At 45.1% G+C, this 17,687-nt stretch overlaps 1 protein-coding gene across 1 annotated transcript in view; it reads left to right on the top strand.

The window, feature by feature from the left end:
- LOC143782169 (SCO-spondin-like) overlaps positions 1-17,687 on the top strand; it is a 557,899-nt gene that overhangs the window by 299,078 nt on the left and 241,134 nt on the right. The window contains exons 40-42 of the mRNA XM_077269323.1: positions 13,701-13,755; positions 13,960-14,058; positions 15,514-15,732. Of these exons, the coding sequence (XP_077125438.1) occupies positions 13,701-13,755; positions 13,960-14,058; positions 15,514-15,732 (373 nt within the window). The remainder of the gene's footprint in view (positions 1-13,700; positions 13,756-13,959; positions 14,059-15,513; positions 15,733-17,687) is intronic.

The raw sequence follows: 17,687 nt of genomic DNA, 5'->3' as shown, positions 1-17,687 counted from the left end.
CTGCGTAGACCTCACCCGACAGGGTGGTGGGCGCAATTGGGGCCTTCAGGAAGTGTTCCATGCCCGTGGCCTGGTCCAATGGTGCTAGACGCTGCAGGTGGTTGGTACCGCGAGGGGGTGGCGCTGCAACGGGGCCTACCAACAGTTCCTTAGTCACCGGGGCTGGGTCAGCGTGCTTACCTGCCACCACGGTGTCCTGGATATCGACTGGCTCTGCTGGCGGCGGCGTCCGCGATGGTGTCAGCAGCGGTAAGTCTTCTGCAGGCGCCACCTGGTACGGGGCCTTGGTCTTCACCTGCAGCTTCAGGAGTTGATCTATCAATTCCTCCATCCCAATCTGCAGGGAGTCGGCGTCAGCGGTGAAGGCTTGGCTGCGGTGCCCTTCTGGGTAGCTGGGGGAGTCCTCTGCTCCGACCCCACGCTCTGCTCTCCTGCACACTCTCTGCAGTATGTTCACCTTTTAGTGTCTTTTCCCAGGAGTTGCAGCACTTCATGCCAGCAGAGCTCCTCTCCTTCTCTCTCCTGACAGGAACTGAACTCTGAACCCCTTTTCCCTCCAGATCAGGATGTTAAATAGGGGATTGAATCACTCACGGTGACACGGCCAATTTCTCCACCAGTCACTTCTACCTGCTGTCTGCATCAGAGCTCGGATTTCTTTCTGCAGGGCACATTGTTCACTGTAGCCAGCTGTTTCTGCCACCTGCTGTAACAAGACAATAACCTCTGCAAGACAATTTTCTATGACATTAGTACCAATGGTCATCATGGGGTTACATTCACGTCGGTCAATATCAACAATCACAATTCCTTGGGCTTTCAATTCTACCCGCCCCACTTTAATGGTGACCTCTTTGTACCCCACTTGTGGCAATGGCTGACCGTTACTGGCTATTATGGTGAAATCATCATCAGGGCCACGGGTAATGTCGGTGTCCTCCCAATAACGTTTATAAAGGATGTAAGGCATAGTTGTCACCTGAGAACCGGTGTCCAACAGAGCGTTCATGGGAATACCGTCAATCACAATGGGGAGAACAGGTCGTCCTCCAATGTACTTGGCTCTCCAGTTTTGTGGGCCTGATCGTCCTACTCCTGGGGGTTGGCCCTCTGCCCCAGGGGTTGCTCGTTTAAATGACAGTACCTTGCAATGTGGCCCACCTGGTTGCAGCGGCGGCAGATGGGTCGTCCGTCCTGATGAAAGCGATCGTCGTCTCTGCCTCTGGTCGGCGGGATCCTCCTCTGTCGACGCCAGGGAACATCCTCCGGTCTGGAAGCCAGCTTGATCTTCTCCTTGGGGGCCTCCTGTAGGGACTGCACGGTCCACGCTAAGGCAGCAACGCTCTTGGTCAGCTCCTGCATCTGGAGGCGTAGTCCTGCAGGGGAATCGTCTTCCAGGATCTGGGCATCGGCCTCGACAGAAACTTGAGGAGCTGGCGCCACCTCCTGGTGGTACGTGAGGGCTTGACGCCTAGGAAGTACTGTACGGCGTCTCCACTTCCGGCTTTCCAGGCAGCAGCACGGCACCCGTCTTCTTGCTTCACGCTCTTTTCGGCTGGCTCCGCCCACAAAGCTATGGCTCCTCCCCCCGCGCTCCACACGGCGTGGCATTGGCGGATTTTGGCGGCAATTTGCAACACACAGTCTTTAAGCAAATCGCAGTTCACATACAGTTCTGGCACAGTTCTTAGGCGCACATGACCTGATTTTTCAGGCTTAAATACACACTGTTCTTGGCGTCACGAACAGGATGTACTTAAGCCTGAAAAATCGGGTCATGTGCGCCTAAGAACTGTGCCAGAACTGTATGGTGGTGCTCAGCAGGGAGGTACTACAACACACAGGCGCTAGTAGGAAGGCTACTGATTTCCACCTGGATAAGGGAACTCTGGATTTGCCGTCGGACCGGCCGGACTCTGCCTGCCCTGTGATCTGTACCCTGGACTGTGGATGCTGAAGTCTTCAGTAAAGGTAAAGAGACTGCAACCTTTGTGTCCTCGTTATTCACTGCGCCTTACATCGTCCACCATCACCACCTACACATCTGGGAAGCCCTGGGGGAACACTTCACCTGTGGGAAGGTACACCATCTAGCTAAAGAGAAAAATGTTCCAGCTTCTTTGATAAAATGTAAAACTTGAATCCATCATATAAAATAGTAGAGGACACACTCCTGGGACAATGCCATATCACAAGTGAAGAAAGCTACGCGTTTCGACCATACGGTCTTTGTCACAGCTGATCTGCTCAGCAGTCCATCCGGTATAAGAAGGACTGACCTACCGATGGAAAGGTAAAGCAAAAAAAAAAAAAAAAAGGAGCTCGCCTGACCAACAGTACTTTGAATCACAAACACATATAGATCATTGCCAGATATTCTAAAAAATATAAACAATATATATATACATATACAATGGTAAGATACAATAAATCCCATATATACAAAAAAAAGGACAGAAAAAACACAAAGAAAGGGCTAAAAAACATGCAATATATAAATACATGAATCCATGCCTGCACTGCAATTTACCGTCTCTAATAGTGAAACATAAGTTCACTTTTCTTATTTAAACCATGCGGAAATCTAGTACCCAAATTAAACATCCAAAAGGCTTCCCGTGTGAGTAAAGACCTATGCATGTCTCCTCCCCGCGGAGGTTTTTTTATTTTTTCACTGCCCGTTACTCTTAGGGAATCAGTACTGCGTGAATGCATTTCAATGAGATGTCTCGCTGCTGAGGAAACGGTACGATTGCTGGTAGTTGTACATTTGATATCGTACAAATGTTCAGAGATGCGGTTTTTTAGTTTTCTGATTGTGCAACCAATGTATGATTTATCGCAGGAGATGCAATCTATTTTGTATACTACAAATCGTGTGTTACTATTGATAAAAGTTTTAATTTTGTATTTATTTTCCATACCCCTAGTACCAAACAATTTTGTGACTACTAAATGCTTACAGGTAGTACAATTAGTGATATTGCATTTATAGCAACCCGTACAACTAAGCCAGGTGCTATTAGGTTGTTTGGACATAAAGCAATTAGGGGATAATATGTTACCTAGCGTAGGTGCCCTTCTTGCTACAACGTTGCAACCATTATTTAACAATACAGCAAGAGTGGGATCTTCAAAAAGAATTGGAATAGCCCGATTAATAATTGTTTTGATCTCATTAAATTGCGGGCTAAATTGTAAGCAGACATATGGCTTAGTTGCCACATTTTTATGGATGTCATTTTTGTTTTTATTTTTCTTATGGCTAGATTCCACATCTAAAAGATCTGACTGATTCTTCTGTTTGGCAACATTTAATGCTCTATTGAGCATCCAGTTAGGGTACCCCCGCTTTCTACATTTATTCCCTGCTTGAAATAAATCATTATTAAAATTACTATTGTTGTTGCAATTCCGCTTCAATCTGGTAAATTCCCCCACGGGGATGGCTTTGATTGTGTGCCTAGGATGGCTGCTTTTCGCATGGAGCACCGCATTCGCTGCCATTGGCTTTGTAAACGTACCTGTAGATACCAACTCATCAGGAATCCCTGTCAATTCCAAATCAAGAAATGAAATTTTGGAAACTGCATGCACAAACGTAAATTTTATGTTGAAATCGTTATTATTAATGTAATCCACAAATTTTTGTATGGCAGATACATCGCCCTTCCAGATAATCAACGTATCGTCGATGTATCTGCCATACCAGTGGATAAAAGAAGAAAAAGGATTTACTACTGAAAATAAATATAAAAATTCCCAATGGGCCATCACCAGATTTGTCAGAGATGGAGAAAATTTAGCGCCCATAGAAACGCCTGTGCACTGCAAATAATACTCCTCATCAAAAGAAAAAAATTGTGTGTTAATAAAAAGAAAGTGACCTGTAAAATAAAATTAACCAAGTCCTCCGAATAACCACTATATTTGTTGAGATTGAATTGAAAGGCTGACATCGCTATATCATGCGGAATACAGGTATATAATGATACCACATCGCAGCTTAGCCATGTCAAATCTGAAGTCCACTGTTTTTGTGTTATAATACCCAAAACATCTTTGGTGTCCCTAATATGTCCAGGAGTTCTAGAGACCAACGGCTGCAACACCGAATCCAACCACTGACCTAAACATTCATTCAGTGAACCAATGCTGGAGACTATGGGTCTCATTGGAGGAAATGCTGCTTGCCCATATAGTATGGGCGTTACAGGATGAGACGTGTAAATAATCAGCTTGTTTAGATGCTAAAACTCCCAAAGCTACACCTTCCTCTATCATTACACCAATCTGTTGTTCAAAGAGGATAGTGGGATCAGAACTTACTTTTTATAGACATTACTGTCAGAGATTAATTTCCAGATCTCATTTTTATAATCAGTGGAGTTCATTATAACAATCATTCCCCCCTTGTCACTTGTTTTTATCACTATGTCATTCATAGCTTTAATCTGTTGAATGGCTATTTTCTCCTTTCTGGATAAATTATTTTTACTCGATAATTTATTTTCATATAGAGATTTAAGATCTCGTTCTACTATTTCCTGGAATTTGTTCATGCACTCTACTCGAGAGTTTATAGGATAAAAATAGGGGTTTTGTACTAAAATTATTTGCTTGGTTAATAACTTTATTTTCTGTACCACTATCCTGTAGATCCTGCAATATAACAAGTGACATTTGCTCGTGAAAGTCTAGTGTGTGAAAGTCATTTTTGACTTTTTCCTCCCTTTCAGCACAATTTTCTTGATCAGTGGAAAAAAAGATTCAGGAGACGAAAATCTGGTGGGATTTAACCACCCTCCAGAATTACGTGTCTAAACACATGATTCCAAGGGGTTTACGGTTGAAGAAAAAAGCTACCACCGATTTTGGTTCAACATTTTCTAATGAATGGAATGAGATTTTAACCAGCTGTTCACTGAACCTCATGCGACTCCTTGTTAAATACGAAGAGAAAAAACTTCAGGATGTGCAAAAGGAAATTGAAACCTCCAAGGAAAATCTACAAAGTATGAATGTCATGTGTGAAAACAGTGACACATACAAGAAAATTCGGGAGGAAATTATAACATTGGAAGATGAAATTATATCTAGAAAAAAGCGCAAATTTGAACGCGATTTGGAAGACTATGCCAACAATCGAGTTTACAATTGGCACGAAGATAATGATTCTTCCAACACTCCTAGATCTATTTTGCGCTTCTCCAATCGTCGTAGGAAATCAAATAGACGCTATGTGAGTTTTAGTTCACGTGATGGCGATTCGGACGATAACGGCTTTAGTACATCTGATATCTCTCTTAATGAGCCCATAGACTATAATTCAGCTAAACAATTAAATAAATCAAAAAACGTAAAAGGCGCGGTGAGAGGAAGCACAGAAAATCAATCTGGTGTGCTAACCCGCCGCAAGAAGGGCATGATGAGATAAGCCGAAATATAGTTAATCTCTCTTCCAAGTCCTTTTCACAAGAACAATTGCAAGTTTTGACCTATGGCTTAAATTTTGCACTGGACCAAGATTTTGATTTGTTTTCCACCATTTTGGATGTCAATAAATTCATCAGGAACTTAACCATAAAAAAACATTTTTTTTCCACTGATCAAGAAAATTGTGCTGAAAGGGAGGAAAAAGTCAAAAATGACTTTCACACACTAGACTTTCACGAGCAAATGTCACTTGTTATATTGCAGGATCTACAGGATAGTGGTACAGAAAATAAAGTTATTAACCAAGCAAGTAATTTTAGTACAAAACCCCTATTTTTATCCTATAAACTCTCGAGTAGAGTGCATGAACAAATTCCAGGAAATAGTAGAACGAGATCTTAAATCTCTATATGAAAATAAATTATCGAGTAAAAATAATTTATCCAGAAAGGAGAAAATAGCCATTCAACAGATTAAAGCTATGAATGACATAGTGATAAAAACAAGTGACAAGGGGGGAATGATTGTTATAATGAACTCCACTGATTATAAAAATGAGATCTGGAAATTAATCTCTGACAGTAATGTCTATAAAAAGTAAGTTCTGATCCCACTATCCTCTTTGAACAACAGATTGGTGTAATGATAGAGGAAGGTGTAGCTTTGGGAGTTTTAGCATCTAAACAAGCTGATTATTTACACGTCTCATCCTGTAACGCCCATACTATATGGGCAAGCAGCATTTCCCCCAATGAGACCCATAGTCTCCAGCATTGGTTCACTGAATGAATTTCTAGGTCAGTGGTTGGATTCGGTGTTGCAGCCGTTGGTCTCTAGAACTCCTGGACATATTAGGGACACCAAAGATGTTTTGGGTATTATAACACAAAAACAGTGGACTTCAGATTTGACATGGCTAAGCTGCCATGTGGTATCATTATATACCTGTATTCCGCATGATATAGCGATGTCAGCCCTTCAATTCCATCTCAACAAATATAGTGGTTATTCGGAGGACTTGGTTAATTTTATTTTACAGGTCACTTTCTTTTTATTAACACACAATTTTTTTTCTTTTGATGAGGAGTATTATTTGCAGTGCACAGGCGTTTCTATGGGCGCTAAATTTTCTCCATCTCTGACAAATCTGGTGATGGCCCATTGGGAATTTTTATATTTATTTTCAGTAGTAAATCCTTTTTCTTCTTTTATCCACTGGTATGGCAGATACATTGACGATACGCTGATTATCTGGAAGGGCGATGTATCTGCCATACAAAAATTTGTGGATTACATTAATAATAACGATTTCAACATAAAATTTACGTTTGTGCATGCAGTTTCCAAAATTTCATTTCTTGATTTGGAATTGACAGGGATTCCTGATGAGTTGGTATCTACAGGTACGTTTACAAAGCCAATGGCAGCGAATGCGGTGCTCCATGCGAAAAGCAGCCATCCTAGGCACACAATCAAAGCCATCCCCGTGGGGGAATTTACCAGATTGAAGCGGAATTGCAACAACAATAGTAATTTTAATAATGATTTATTTCAAGCAGGGAATAAATGTAGAAAGCGGGGGTACCCTAACTGGATGCTCAATAGAGCATTAAATGTTGCCAAACAGAAGAATCAGTCAGATCTTTTAGATGTGGAATCTAGCCATAAGAAAAATAAAAACAAAAATGACATCCATAAAAATGTGGCAACTAAGCCATATGTCTGCTTACAATTTAGCCCGCAATTTAATGAGATCAAAACAATGATTAATCGGGCTATTCCAATTCTTTTTGAAGATCCCACTCTTGCTGTATTGTTAAATAATGGTTGCAACGTTGTAGCAAGAAGGGCACCTACGCTAGGTAACATATTATCCCCTAATTGCTTTATGTCCAAACAACCTAATAGCACCTGGCTTAGTTGTACGGGTTGCTATAAATGCAATATCACTAATTGTACTACCTGTAAGCATTTAGTAGTCACAAAATTGTTTGGTACTAGGGGTATGGAAAATAAATACAAAATTAAAACTTTTATCAATAGTAACACAGGATTTGTAGTATACAAAATAGATTGCATCTCCTGCGATAAATCATACATTGGTTGCACAATCAGAAAACTAAAAAACCGCATCTCTGAACATTTGTACGATATCAAATGTACAACTACCAGCAATCGTACCGTTTCCTCAGCAGCGAGACATCTCATTGAAATGCATTCACGCAGTACTGATTCCCTAAGAGTAACGGGCAGTGAAAAAATAAAAAAACCTCCGCGGGGAGGAGACATGCATAGGTCTTTACTCACACGGGAAGCCTTTTGGATGTTTAATTTGGGTACTAGATTTCCGCATGGTTTAAATAAAAAAAGTGAACTTATGTTTCACTATTAGAGACGGTAAATTGCAGTGCAGGCATGGATTCATGTATTTATATATTGCATGTTTTTTAGCCCTTTCTTTGTGTTTTTTCTGCCTTTTTTTTTATCTTACCATTGTATATGTATATATATATTGTTTATATTTTTTAGAATATCTGGCAATGATCTATATGTGTTTGTGATTCAAAGTACTGTTGGCCAGGTGAGCTCCTTTTTTTTTTTTTTTTTTGCTTTACCTTTCCATCGGTAGGTCAGTCCTTCTTATACCGGATGGACTGCTGAGCAGATCAGCTGTGACAAAGACCGTATGGCCGAAACGCGTAGCTTTCTTCACTTGTGATATGGCATTGTCCCAGGAGTGTGTCCTCTACTATTTTATATGATGGATTCAAGTTTTACATTTTATCAAAGAAGCTGGAACATTTTTCTCTTTTACTTGGATTTGCATCACGTCGAGTCAGGACGAAGTTCCGTGCTTCTTGCATATATCGGTGAGCTGGCTTTTTTTCTTTCTTTATACCATCTAGCTGCCATTCCATCACCCCAGCGGACCCCTGAGCAGCGTCGGTCGCCCTGACCGAGTACCACAGGTGGCGTCACGAACATTATACAGACTTCACCTTTAATTGGACGCCCCTCAAAGGGCCACGGGCTGGGTCAGGCCACCGTGACATCCCCCGAACCGAAGGACCCGGTACCGAGTACCCCATTGCCCTTACGCGTGGGGGGGGCGATCCATCTTTGGTGTCACGAACAGGATACAGATCTCAGGGCAGGCAGAGTCCGGCCGGTCCGAAGGCAAAATCCAGAGTTTCCTTATCCAGGTGGAAATCAGTAGCCTTCCTACTAGCGCCTGTGTGTTGTAGTACCTCCCTGCTGAGCACCACGGGATAGTCCTCACAACCTTTGTAGATGTTCTAGATGTTATTTCTTCCTCTCTGTCCCCCAGATGGTATGGATAGGACATACCCGTATGACTGATGGCCTGAGGCTTGTTTATAGGGACCCTAGAGACGCCCCGACCCCCACAATTTGCCACTGTGTCTTCTTAGGTTTTAAGGTCGGGCAGCCAACTTGGAATTGACTGTCCTGCCGGTCTTTGAAGTAAAGCGTGGAATCAATTACTCCCTCGGTGTTCCAGCCACCGGCTACGCGCCTCAGAAGGAGGCAGCCTCTTACAGGACAGAACTCCTTCTGGTGTTGTCTCCTTGTGCTGTGACTTCGTTTCTCACTCCCTGCAACACAATTCCTTTCTTGTCCTTCCTCAGGATGCTGCCGCACGTGGGGCAGGCGTAGCTCTATCTTTCTGTCTCATGCTAGGCCTCTGTCAGGATCCCACCCCTGACGGTGACCCTCTGTCTGCAGCTCAGATGTTCCTCCTTTCCCCCTGTCTGCCTGATAGGTCCTCTCTGGGTCAAACCCAGGCCGCTTCTGACTAACTTTCTATCCAGCCCACCAGTTTTACCCGAGTGTGAGGAGTGTCCTAATAGATAGAAACAAGGCTCCCCCTGGTGGACTGGAATGTGAAGTGTGGTGTCTGTTTTGTGATACCTGGAAAGATGAACTCCTTTAGTACCATCAGACGTAATATCACTCCCCCTGGTGGAACAGCGACATTACTGCAACGACCAGGACTCTGGGGCGCTGCACCTCCAGCTCAAAAATATTTCCAGAATACGTCCTTTTCTCAACCCTCAATTTACTAAAATGCTTGTGCATGCCCTCATCATCTCCCACCTTGACTACTGCAACATCCTTTTCTGTGGCCTCCCTGCTAACACCCTTGCACCTCTCCAGTGCATTCTTAACTCTGCTGCCCGACTAATTAATCTCTCTCCTCACTACTCCTCCGCTTCCCCCTCTGAAAATCTCTTCACAGGCTCCCATTCCCTCAGCGTACCCAGTTCAAACTACTAACACTGACCTACAAAGCCATCCACAACCTGTCTCCTCCATATATCTCTGAACCAATCTCCCAATATCTTCCCTCACGTAATCTCCGGTCCTCCCAAGACCTCCTTCTCTCCTCCACACTTACTCGCTCCTCACCCAACCGCCTCCAAGACTTCTCCCGAATATCCCCCATCCTCTGGAAATCTTTGCCCCAACACGTCCGACTATTAACCACATTTGGATCCTTCAGACGGAACCTGAAAACCTATCTCTTCAGGAAAGCCTACAGCCTGCACTGACCCCGCTGCCTCCTCACCACTACCGGAGCTACCGCCTCACCAACATCGGAGCTCCTGTAACCCCCGACCTATTGTCTCCTTCCCCACTATCCTGTAGAATGTAAGTCCGCAAGGGCAGGGTCCTCGCCCCTCTCTATCAGCCTGTAATTGTTAGTTTACTGTAACGATATCTGTAATTTGTATGTAACCCGTTCTCATGTATAGCACCATGGAATCAATAGTGGTATAGAAATAAATAATAATAATAATAATCAGAGGAAAAATAAAAACAGACCTTCAGGCTAAAACAGAAAACAACAAAAAATACAAAATGCTGCAACACAGTCCATAAGTTGCGGGTGGAACCCCGCTCTGGAGCAACACAGGTTCAGTCTGTCCTCTACAAGGACACAAAAAGCCACTGGACACTCCTCTCTCCAAGCTTGCTGAACCCCGACTGCCTGTAGAGTCCATTTACTTAAACCCTAGACCATGTGACTCTTTCCATCATGTGACTGGCCACATGATCATGACATCACACAGGTCCTCGCAGCTCTGCCGCTGGAGATAAAGTGGACCTTCTCCTACCCCCTCTATGAAGGTCCACATGAAACCAGCCCTTTATGCAACTTTAAATTAACTTTCACAACACGTAGTGAGCTGGAGGAAAATACTCTGGTTTCGTATCACTGATGCCATTAAGCGCAGTGACACATATCTTCCCTCTATTACCTTACCAGTGACTTTGTCACATCACGTAGAACAAAAGCTCCTCCTCTCCTCACGTAGAACGGAGGCTCCTCCACTTCTCACGTAGAACGGAGGCTCCTCCACTTCTCACGTAGAACGGAGGCTCCTCCACTTCTCACGTAGAACGGAGGCTCCTCCACTTCTCACGTAGAACGGAGGCTCCTCCACTTCTCACGTAGAATGGAGGCTCCTCCACTTCTCACGTAGAATAAAGATTTCTATCCTTACAGAGAACGGAGGCTCCTCCTCTCATGTAGAATGAAGGCTCCTCTTCTCATGGAGAAAAGATGATCCTCCCTTCCTCAAGTTGAACAGAGGCTCCTTTTCTCACGTAGAATTAAGGCTCTTCTTCTCCTCACATTATACTGAGGCTCCTCTCCCCACATAGAACAGAGCCTCCTCTTCTTGTCACATTGGACAGAAGCCCCTGCTCTCCTCAAGCAGAACAGAGGCTCCTCCTCTCCTCACATAGAATGGACTGGAGGCTTCTCCTCTCCTCACATACAACAAAGGCTCCTCCTCTCCTCAGGTAGAATGGAGGCTTGTCCTCTCCTCACATAGAAAAGAGGCTCCTCCTCTCCTCATGTAGAATGGAGGCTCATCTTCTCTTCACGTGGAACAGAGACCTCTCCTCTCCTCATGTAGAACAGAGGCTTCTCTTCTCCTCGCATAAAACAGAGGTCCCTCCTCTCATAATGTAGAACAGAGGCGTTTCCTCTCTTCACAAAGAACAGGGGCTTCCCCTCTCCTCCTAGAATGGAGGCTCCTCCTCTCCTCAGACAGAACAGAGGCTTCTGCTCTCCTCCCAAAGTACATAGTCTCCTCTTTTCCTCACATAGAACAGAGGCGGCTCATCTCACATTGAACAAAGGCTCCTCCTCTCCTCACATAGAAAAGAGGCTCCTCTTCTCTTCATGTAGAACAGAGGCTCCTCCTCTCCTGACATAGAAAAGAGGTTCCTCCTCTCTTCACATAGAGCAGAGGCTTCTTCTCTTGTCACATAGTACAGAGCCTCCTCCTCTCCTCACATATAACAGAACCTCCTCCTCTTCTCACATAGAACAGAGGCGCCTCCTCTACTCACACAGAACAGAGGCTCCTCCACTCCTCACATATAACAGAACCTCCTCCTCTTCTCACATAGAACAGAGGCTCCTCCTCTCCTCACATAGAACATAGGCTCCTCCTCTCCTCACATAGAACAGAACCTCCTCCTCTTCTCACATAGAACAGAGGCTCCTCCTCTCCTCACACAGAACATAGGCTACTCCTCTCCTCACATATAACAGAACCTCCTCCTCTTCTCACATAGAACAGAGGCTCCTCCTCTACTCACATAGAACAGAGGCTCCTCCTCTCCTCACACAGAACAGAGGCTCCTCCTCTACTCACACAGAACAGAGGCTCCTCCACTCCTCACATATAACAGAACCTCCTCCTCTTCTCACATAGAACAGAGGCTCCTCCTCTCCTCACATAGAACATAGGCTCCTCCTCTCCTCACATAGAACAGAACCTCCTCCTCTTCTCACATAGAACAGAGGCTCCTCCTCTCCTCACATAGAACATAGGCTACTCCTCTCCTCACATATAACAGAACCTCCTCCTCTTCTCACATAGAACAGAGGCTCCTCCTCTCCTCACATAGAACATAGGCTCCTCCTCTCCTCACATAGAACAGAACCTCCTCCTCTTCTCACATAGAACAGAGGCTCCTCCTCTCCTCACATAGAACATAGGCTACTCCTCTCCTCACATATAACAGAACCTCCTCCTCTTCTCACATAGAACAGAGGCTCCTCCTCTACTCACATAGAACAGAGGCTCCTCCTCTCCTCACACAGAACAGAGGCTCCTCCTCTCCTCACACAGAACAGAGGCTCCTCCTCTCCTCACATAGAACAGAGGCTCCTCCACTCCTCACATAGAACATAGGCTCCTCCTCTCCTCACATAGAACAGAACCTCCTCCTCTTCTCACATAGAACAGAGGCTCCTCCTCTCCTCACATAGAACAGAACCTCCTCCTTTTCTCACATAGAACAGAGGCTCCTCCTCTCCTCACACAGAACAGAGGCTCCTCCTCTCCTCACACAGAACAGAGGCTCCTCCTCTCTTCACACAGAACAGAGGTTCCTCCTCTCCTCACGTAGAACAGAAGCTCTTCTTCTCCCCTCACATAGAACAGAGGCTCCTCCTCTCCTCACATAGAACAGAAGCTCCTCTCCTCACACAGGATAGATGTTCCTCCTCTCCTCACATAGAACAGAAGCTCCTCCTCTCCTCACACAGGATAGATGTTCCTCCTCTCCTCATGTAGAACAGAAGCTCCTCTTCTCCCCTCACGTAGAACAGAGGCTCCTCCTCTCTTCACACAGAACAGAGGTTCCTCCTCTCCTCACATACAACAGAAGCTCCTCTTCTCCCCTCACGTAGAACAGAGGCTCCTCCTCTCTTCACACAGAACAGAGGTTCCTCCTCTCCTCACGTAGAACACAAGCTCTTCTTCTCCCCTCACGTAGAACAAAGGCTCCTCCTCTCTTCACATAAAACAGAGCCTCTTCCTCTCCTTATGTAGAACAGAGGCTCCTCCTCTCCTTACATAGAAAAGAGCCTCCTTTCCTCACATAGAGCAGAGGCTCCTTCTCTTGTCACATAGAAAGGAGGCTCCTCCTCTCCTCACATAGAACGGAGGCTCCTCCTCTCCTCACATAGAACGGAGGCTCCTTCTCTCCTCTCATGTAGAACAGAGGCTCCTCCTTTCCCCACATAGAACAGATACTCCTCCTCTCATCATGTAGAACAGAGGCTTCTCATCTCATGTAGAACAGAGGCTCCTCCTCTCCTCACATAGAACAGAGGCTACTCCTCTCCTCACATAGAACAGAGGCTCCTCCTTTCCTCACATAGAACAGAGGTTCCTCTCTTCACATTGTGGCCGTTCCTTATATGATTTATCTTCCAGGGTCAGCTTCTGGTGCAGGGATCCGGGGACGTCTGCTGCTTCTGCTCGGAGACTGGTCAGTCCTTGCTTTTAAGATGAGTTGCATTACATGTTTTCACAATGTTCCATTCCTCCATGACGTCTCTGTGTATTCAGGCTCTCACACCCGCCGCCGCCGCCATCACCATACAGTCATCACTGATCATTCTCTATAGGATTACATGACCTGTGCATTTTAGAGGGGGGCACATATTTATGCAGAATTCTTTTTTTTTCTCAGCTCCTAATGGGACCAAAACTGCCAACCGAAGTACTGCATCTCTGCCTGGAAGTGCATCTGCCCCTGCTCTGGTAACCTACCCCACGCCGGGAGCAGGAAGTAAGTGTTCTTGTGATGGGTATAATCCAGAGCATGTGTAGTCTTCGTCATTTTGCCTTCTGCTATTTAATTCACTTATAGCTTTAATTAGGACTATATGTTCTCTTCAGGTCATCTCTGGGTTGTCCTCGAGCATCTCTGGGTTTTCCCTGGCCATCTCTGGTTTGTTCTCTGGCCATCTCTGGGTTACCCTCAGGCCATCTTTGGGTTGTTCTCTGGCCATCTCTGGGTTATCCTTGGGCCATCTCTGGGTTATCCTGAAGCTATCTCTGGGTTATCCTCGGGTCATCTCTGAGTTATCTTCAGACCATCTCAGGGTTATCCTTGGGCCATCTCAGGGTTATCCTCTGCCTATCTCTGGGTTATACTCGGGCCATCTGTGTAAAGCGCCATGGAATAAATGTTGCTTAAATAATAATAATCTGTGGGTTGTCCTCAGGCCATCTCTGGGTTATCCTCAGGCCTTCTCAGGGTTGTCCTCAGGCCATCTCTGGGTTATCCTCATTCTATCTCGGGGTTGTCCTTGGGCCATCTCTGGGTTATCCTCGGGCCATCTTTGGGTTGTCCTCGGGCCATCTCTGGGTTATCCTCAGGCCATCTCTGGGTTGTCCTTGGGCCATCTCTAGATTATCCTCTGCCTATCTCTGGTTTATCCTCGGGCCATCTGTGGGTTGTCCCCGGGCCATCTCTGGGTTATCCTCAGGCCATCTCAGGGTTGTCCTCGGGCCATCTCTGGGTTATCCTCATGCCATCTTGGGGTTGTCCTTGGGCCATCTCTGGGTTATCCTCGGGCCACCTCAGGGTTGTCCTTGGGCCATCTCTGGGTTATCCTCATGCCATCTAAGGATTGTCCTTGGGTCATCTCTGGGTTATCTTTGGGCCATCTCTAGATTATCCTCTGCCTATCTCTGGGTTATCCACGGGCCATCTGTGGTTTGTCCTCGGGCCATCTCTAGGTTATCCTCAGTCCATATCTGGGTTGTCCTTGGGCCATCTCTGGGTTATCCTCGGGTCATCTTTGTGTTGTCTTTGGGCCATCTCTGGGATATCTTCGAGTCATCTCTGGGTTGTCCTCAGGTCCTCTCTGGGTTGTCCTTGTGCCATCTGTAGTTCTTGTTTGAAACATCCATAGGCTTTACATGCACCATCTATGTATAGATTCTGTTTGGGTCATCAGTAGATTCTCTTCAGGTTACCTGAAGGTTCAGCTCCGGCCTTCTCTAATTTTCGCTAGGCTCTCTTCTTGTCAGCTTTAATTTCTCCTCAGTCCATCTCTAGGTTGTGTTGTTACACCATCATTACTTGTGTCAGTTATAGGGCAGAAGATTTGGCGTGCAGGTACTTGGGCTATTAAGGCTCAACTGTATTTGATCCCCTCACAAATTACTCACTTGATAATTGACTGCAGAAAGTCTTGTGAGCTTGAGATACAATAGTCTTTCCTACTTCTCACAGGTGATTGTTACACACCCCTGAGGATCTCACTTCTACCGCATAGCAGCTTCACATCCTCTTCACATGTCACTGACCACCCAGCATACACAGCACAGCTCAACCACGTTTCTCTGACTGTGGAGAATCAGGGGTGGAGCCCCCAGGAGGAGGATTACCCAAATCCTCCATCCAGGTTACCGTACCTCCAGATCGACCTGCAAAAGCTATGGAACCTTACAGGTATGTGACATGGAGAAAATACCGGAGCCTGCAGTTACACACATGGTCAAAATTGTTGGTACCCCTCGTTTAATGACAGAAAAACCCACAATGGTCACAGAAATAACTTGAATCTGACAAAAGTAATAATAAATAAAAAATCTATGAAAATGAACAAATAAAAGTCAGACATTGCTTTCAACCATGCTTCCACTGAATTTAAAATAAAACTCATGAGATAGGCCTGGACAGGAATGATGGAATCCTTAACTTAATATTTTGTTGCACAACCTTTTGAGGCAATCGCTGCAATCAAACGAATCTTGTAACTCTCAATGAGACTTCTGCTTCTCTCGACAGGTATTTTGGCCGCTCCTCAAGAGTAGTTTTCCCGAGTGACCTCCGAGTATTTGTTAGTGTTCTGAGATTAAGGTTTCATCGCGGCAGCTGAATGATTTATAGCTATTAGCCAGCTTGAATACATGTGGGGATTCCCTAGCAACCAGGCAACTCCCACATGTACTCAGCCTGGCTAATAGCTGTAAAGCATTCAGCTGTGGCGATGAAAACTTAATCTCCGAACACTAACAAATACTCGGTGATCATCTGAGCGTGCTCGGGAAAACCCGGCAACGAGTATACTCGCTCATCACTACTTAAGATGAAACTGCTTCAGTTGTCTCATGTGTGAAGGTCGCCTTTTCCAGACGGCATGTTTCAGCTCTTTCCAAAGATGCTCAATAGGATTTAGATCAGGGCTCATAGAAGGCCACTTCAGAATAGTCCAATGTTTCCCTCTTAGCCATTCTTGGGTGTCTTTAGCTGTGTGTTTTGGGTCATTATCCTGTTGCGACTGAGACCAAGCTTTCTGACACTGGGCAGCACATTTCTCTCTAGAATCCCTGGATAGTCTTGAAATTCCATTGTACCCTGCACAGATTCTGGACACCCTGTGCCAGATGCAGCAAAGCAGCCCCAGAACATAACAGAGCCTTCTCCATGTTTCACAGTAGGGACAGTGTTCTTTTCGTGATATCTTTCATTTTTCCATCTGTGAACATAGAGTTGATGTGCTTTGCCAAAAAGTTGCATTTTTGTCTCATCTGTCCATAGGACATTCTCCCAAAAGCTTTGTTGCTTGTCAACATGTAGTTTGGCAAATTCCCGTCTTGATTTTTTATGATTTGTTTTCAACAATGGTGTCCTCCGTGGTCGTCTCCCATGAAGTCCACTTTGGCTCATACAATGACAGATGGTGCGATCTGATGTTTCTTGAGCTTGAAGTTTGCCTTTAATCTGTTTAGAAGTTTTTCTGGCTCTTTTGTTACCATTCGCAATATCCGTCTCTTTGATTTGTCATTAGTGATGAGCGAGTATACTCATTGCTCAGGTTTTCCAGAGCACGCTCGGGTGGTCTCCGAGTATTTATGGGGATTCCCTAGCAAGCAGCTAACCCCCACATGTACTCAGTCTGGCTAATAGCTGTAAATCATTCAACTGGAGCGATGAAAACTAAATCTCCGAACACTAACAAATACTCGGAGACCACCTGATCGTGCTCTGGAAAACCTGAGCAACGAGTATACTTGCTCATCACTATTTGTCATCAATTTTCCTCCTGCGGCCACGTCCAGGGAGGTCGGCTACAGTGCCATGGATCTTACATTTCTGAATAATATGTGCAGCTGTAGTCACAGGAACATCACGCTGCTTGGAGATGTCTTATAGCTGTTACCTGTAACATGTTTGTCTATAATTTTCTTTCTAATCTCCTGAGACAACTCTTTCCTTCGCTTCCTCTGGTCCATGTTAGGTGTGATACTCACCATGTCACCACCCAGCAGAGTGAGTATCTGTAGCTCTATATACCGGCCACTCACGGATTCCTGGATTGTAGACCCCTGTGATGATAGTTACTGGACACACCGCAATCTAATATTATCTATTATTATTTTCAGGGGTCCCATCATTTCTGT

This window comes from Ranitomeya variabilis, chromosome 6 (assembly GCF_051348905.1).
Source record: "Ranitomeya variabilis isolate aRanVar5 chromosome 6, aRanVar5.hap1, whole genome shotgun sequence".
NCBI classification, from domain to species: domain Eukaryota; kingdom Metazoa; phylum Chordata; class Amphibia; order Anura; family Dendrobatidae; genus Ranitomeya; species Ranitomeya variabilis.
This window is presented reverse-complemented; position numbering and strand designations above follow the sequence as displayed.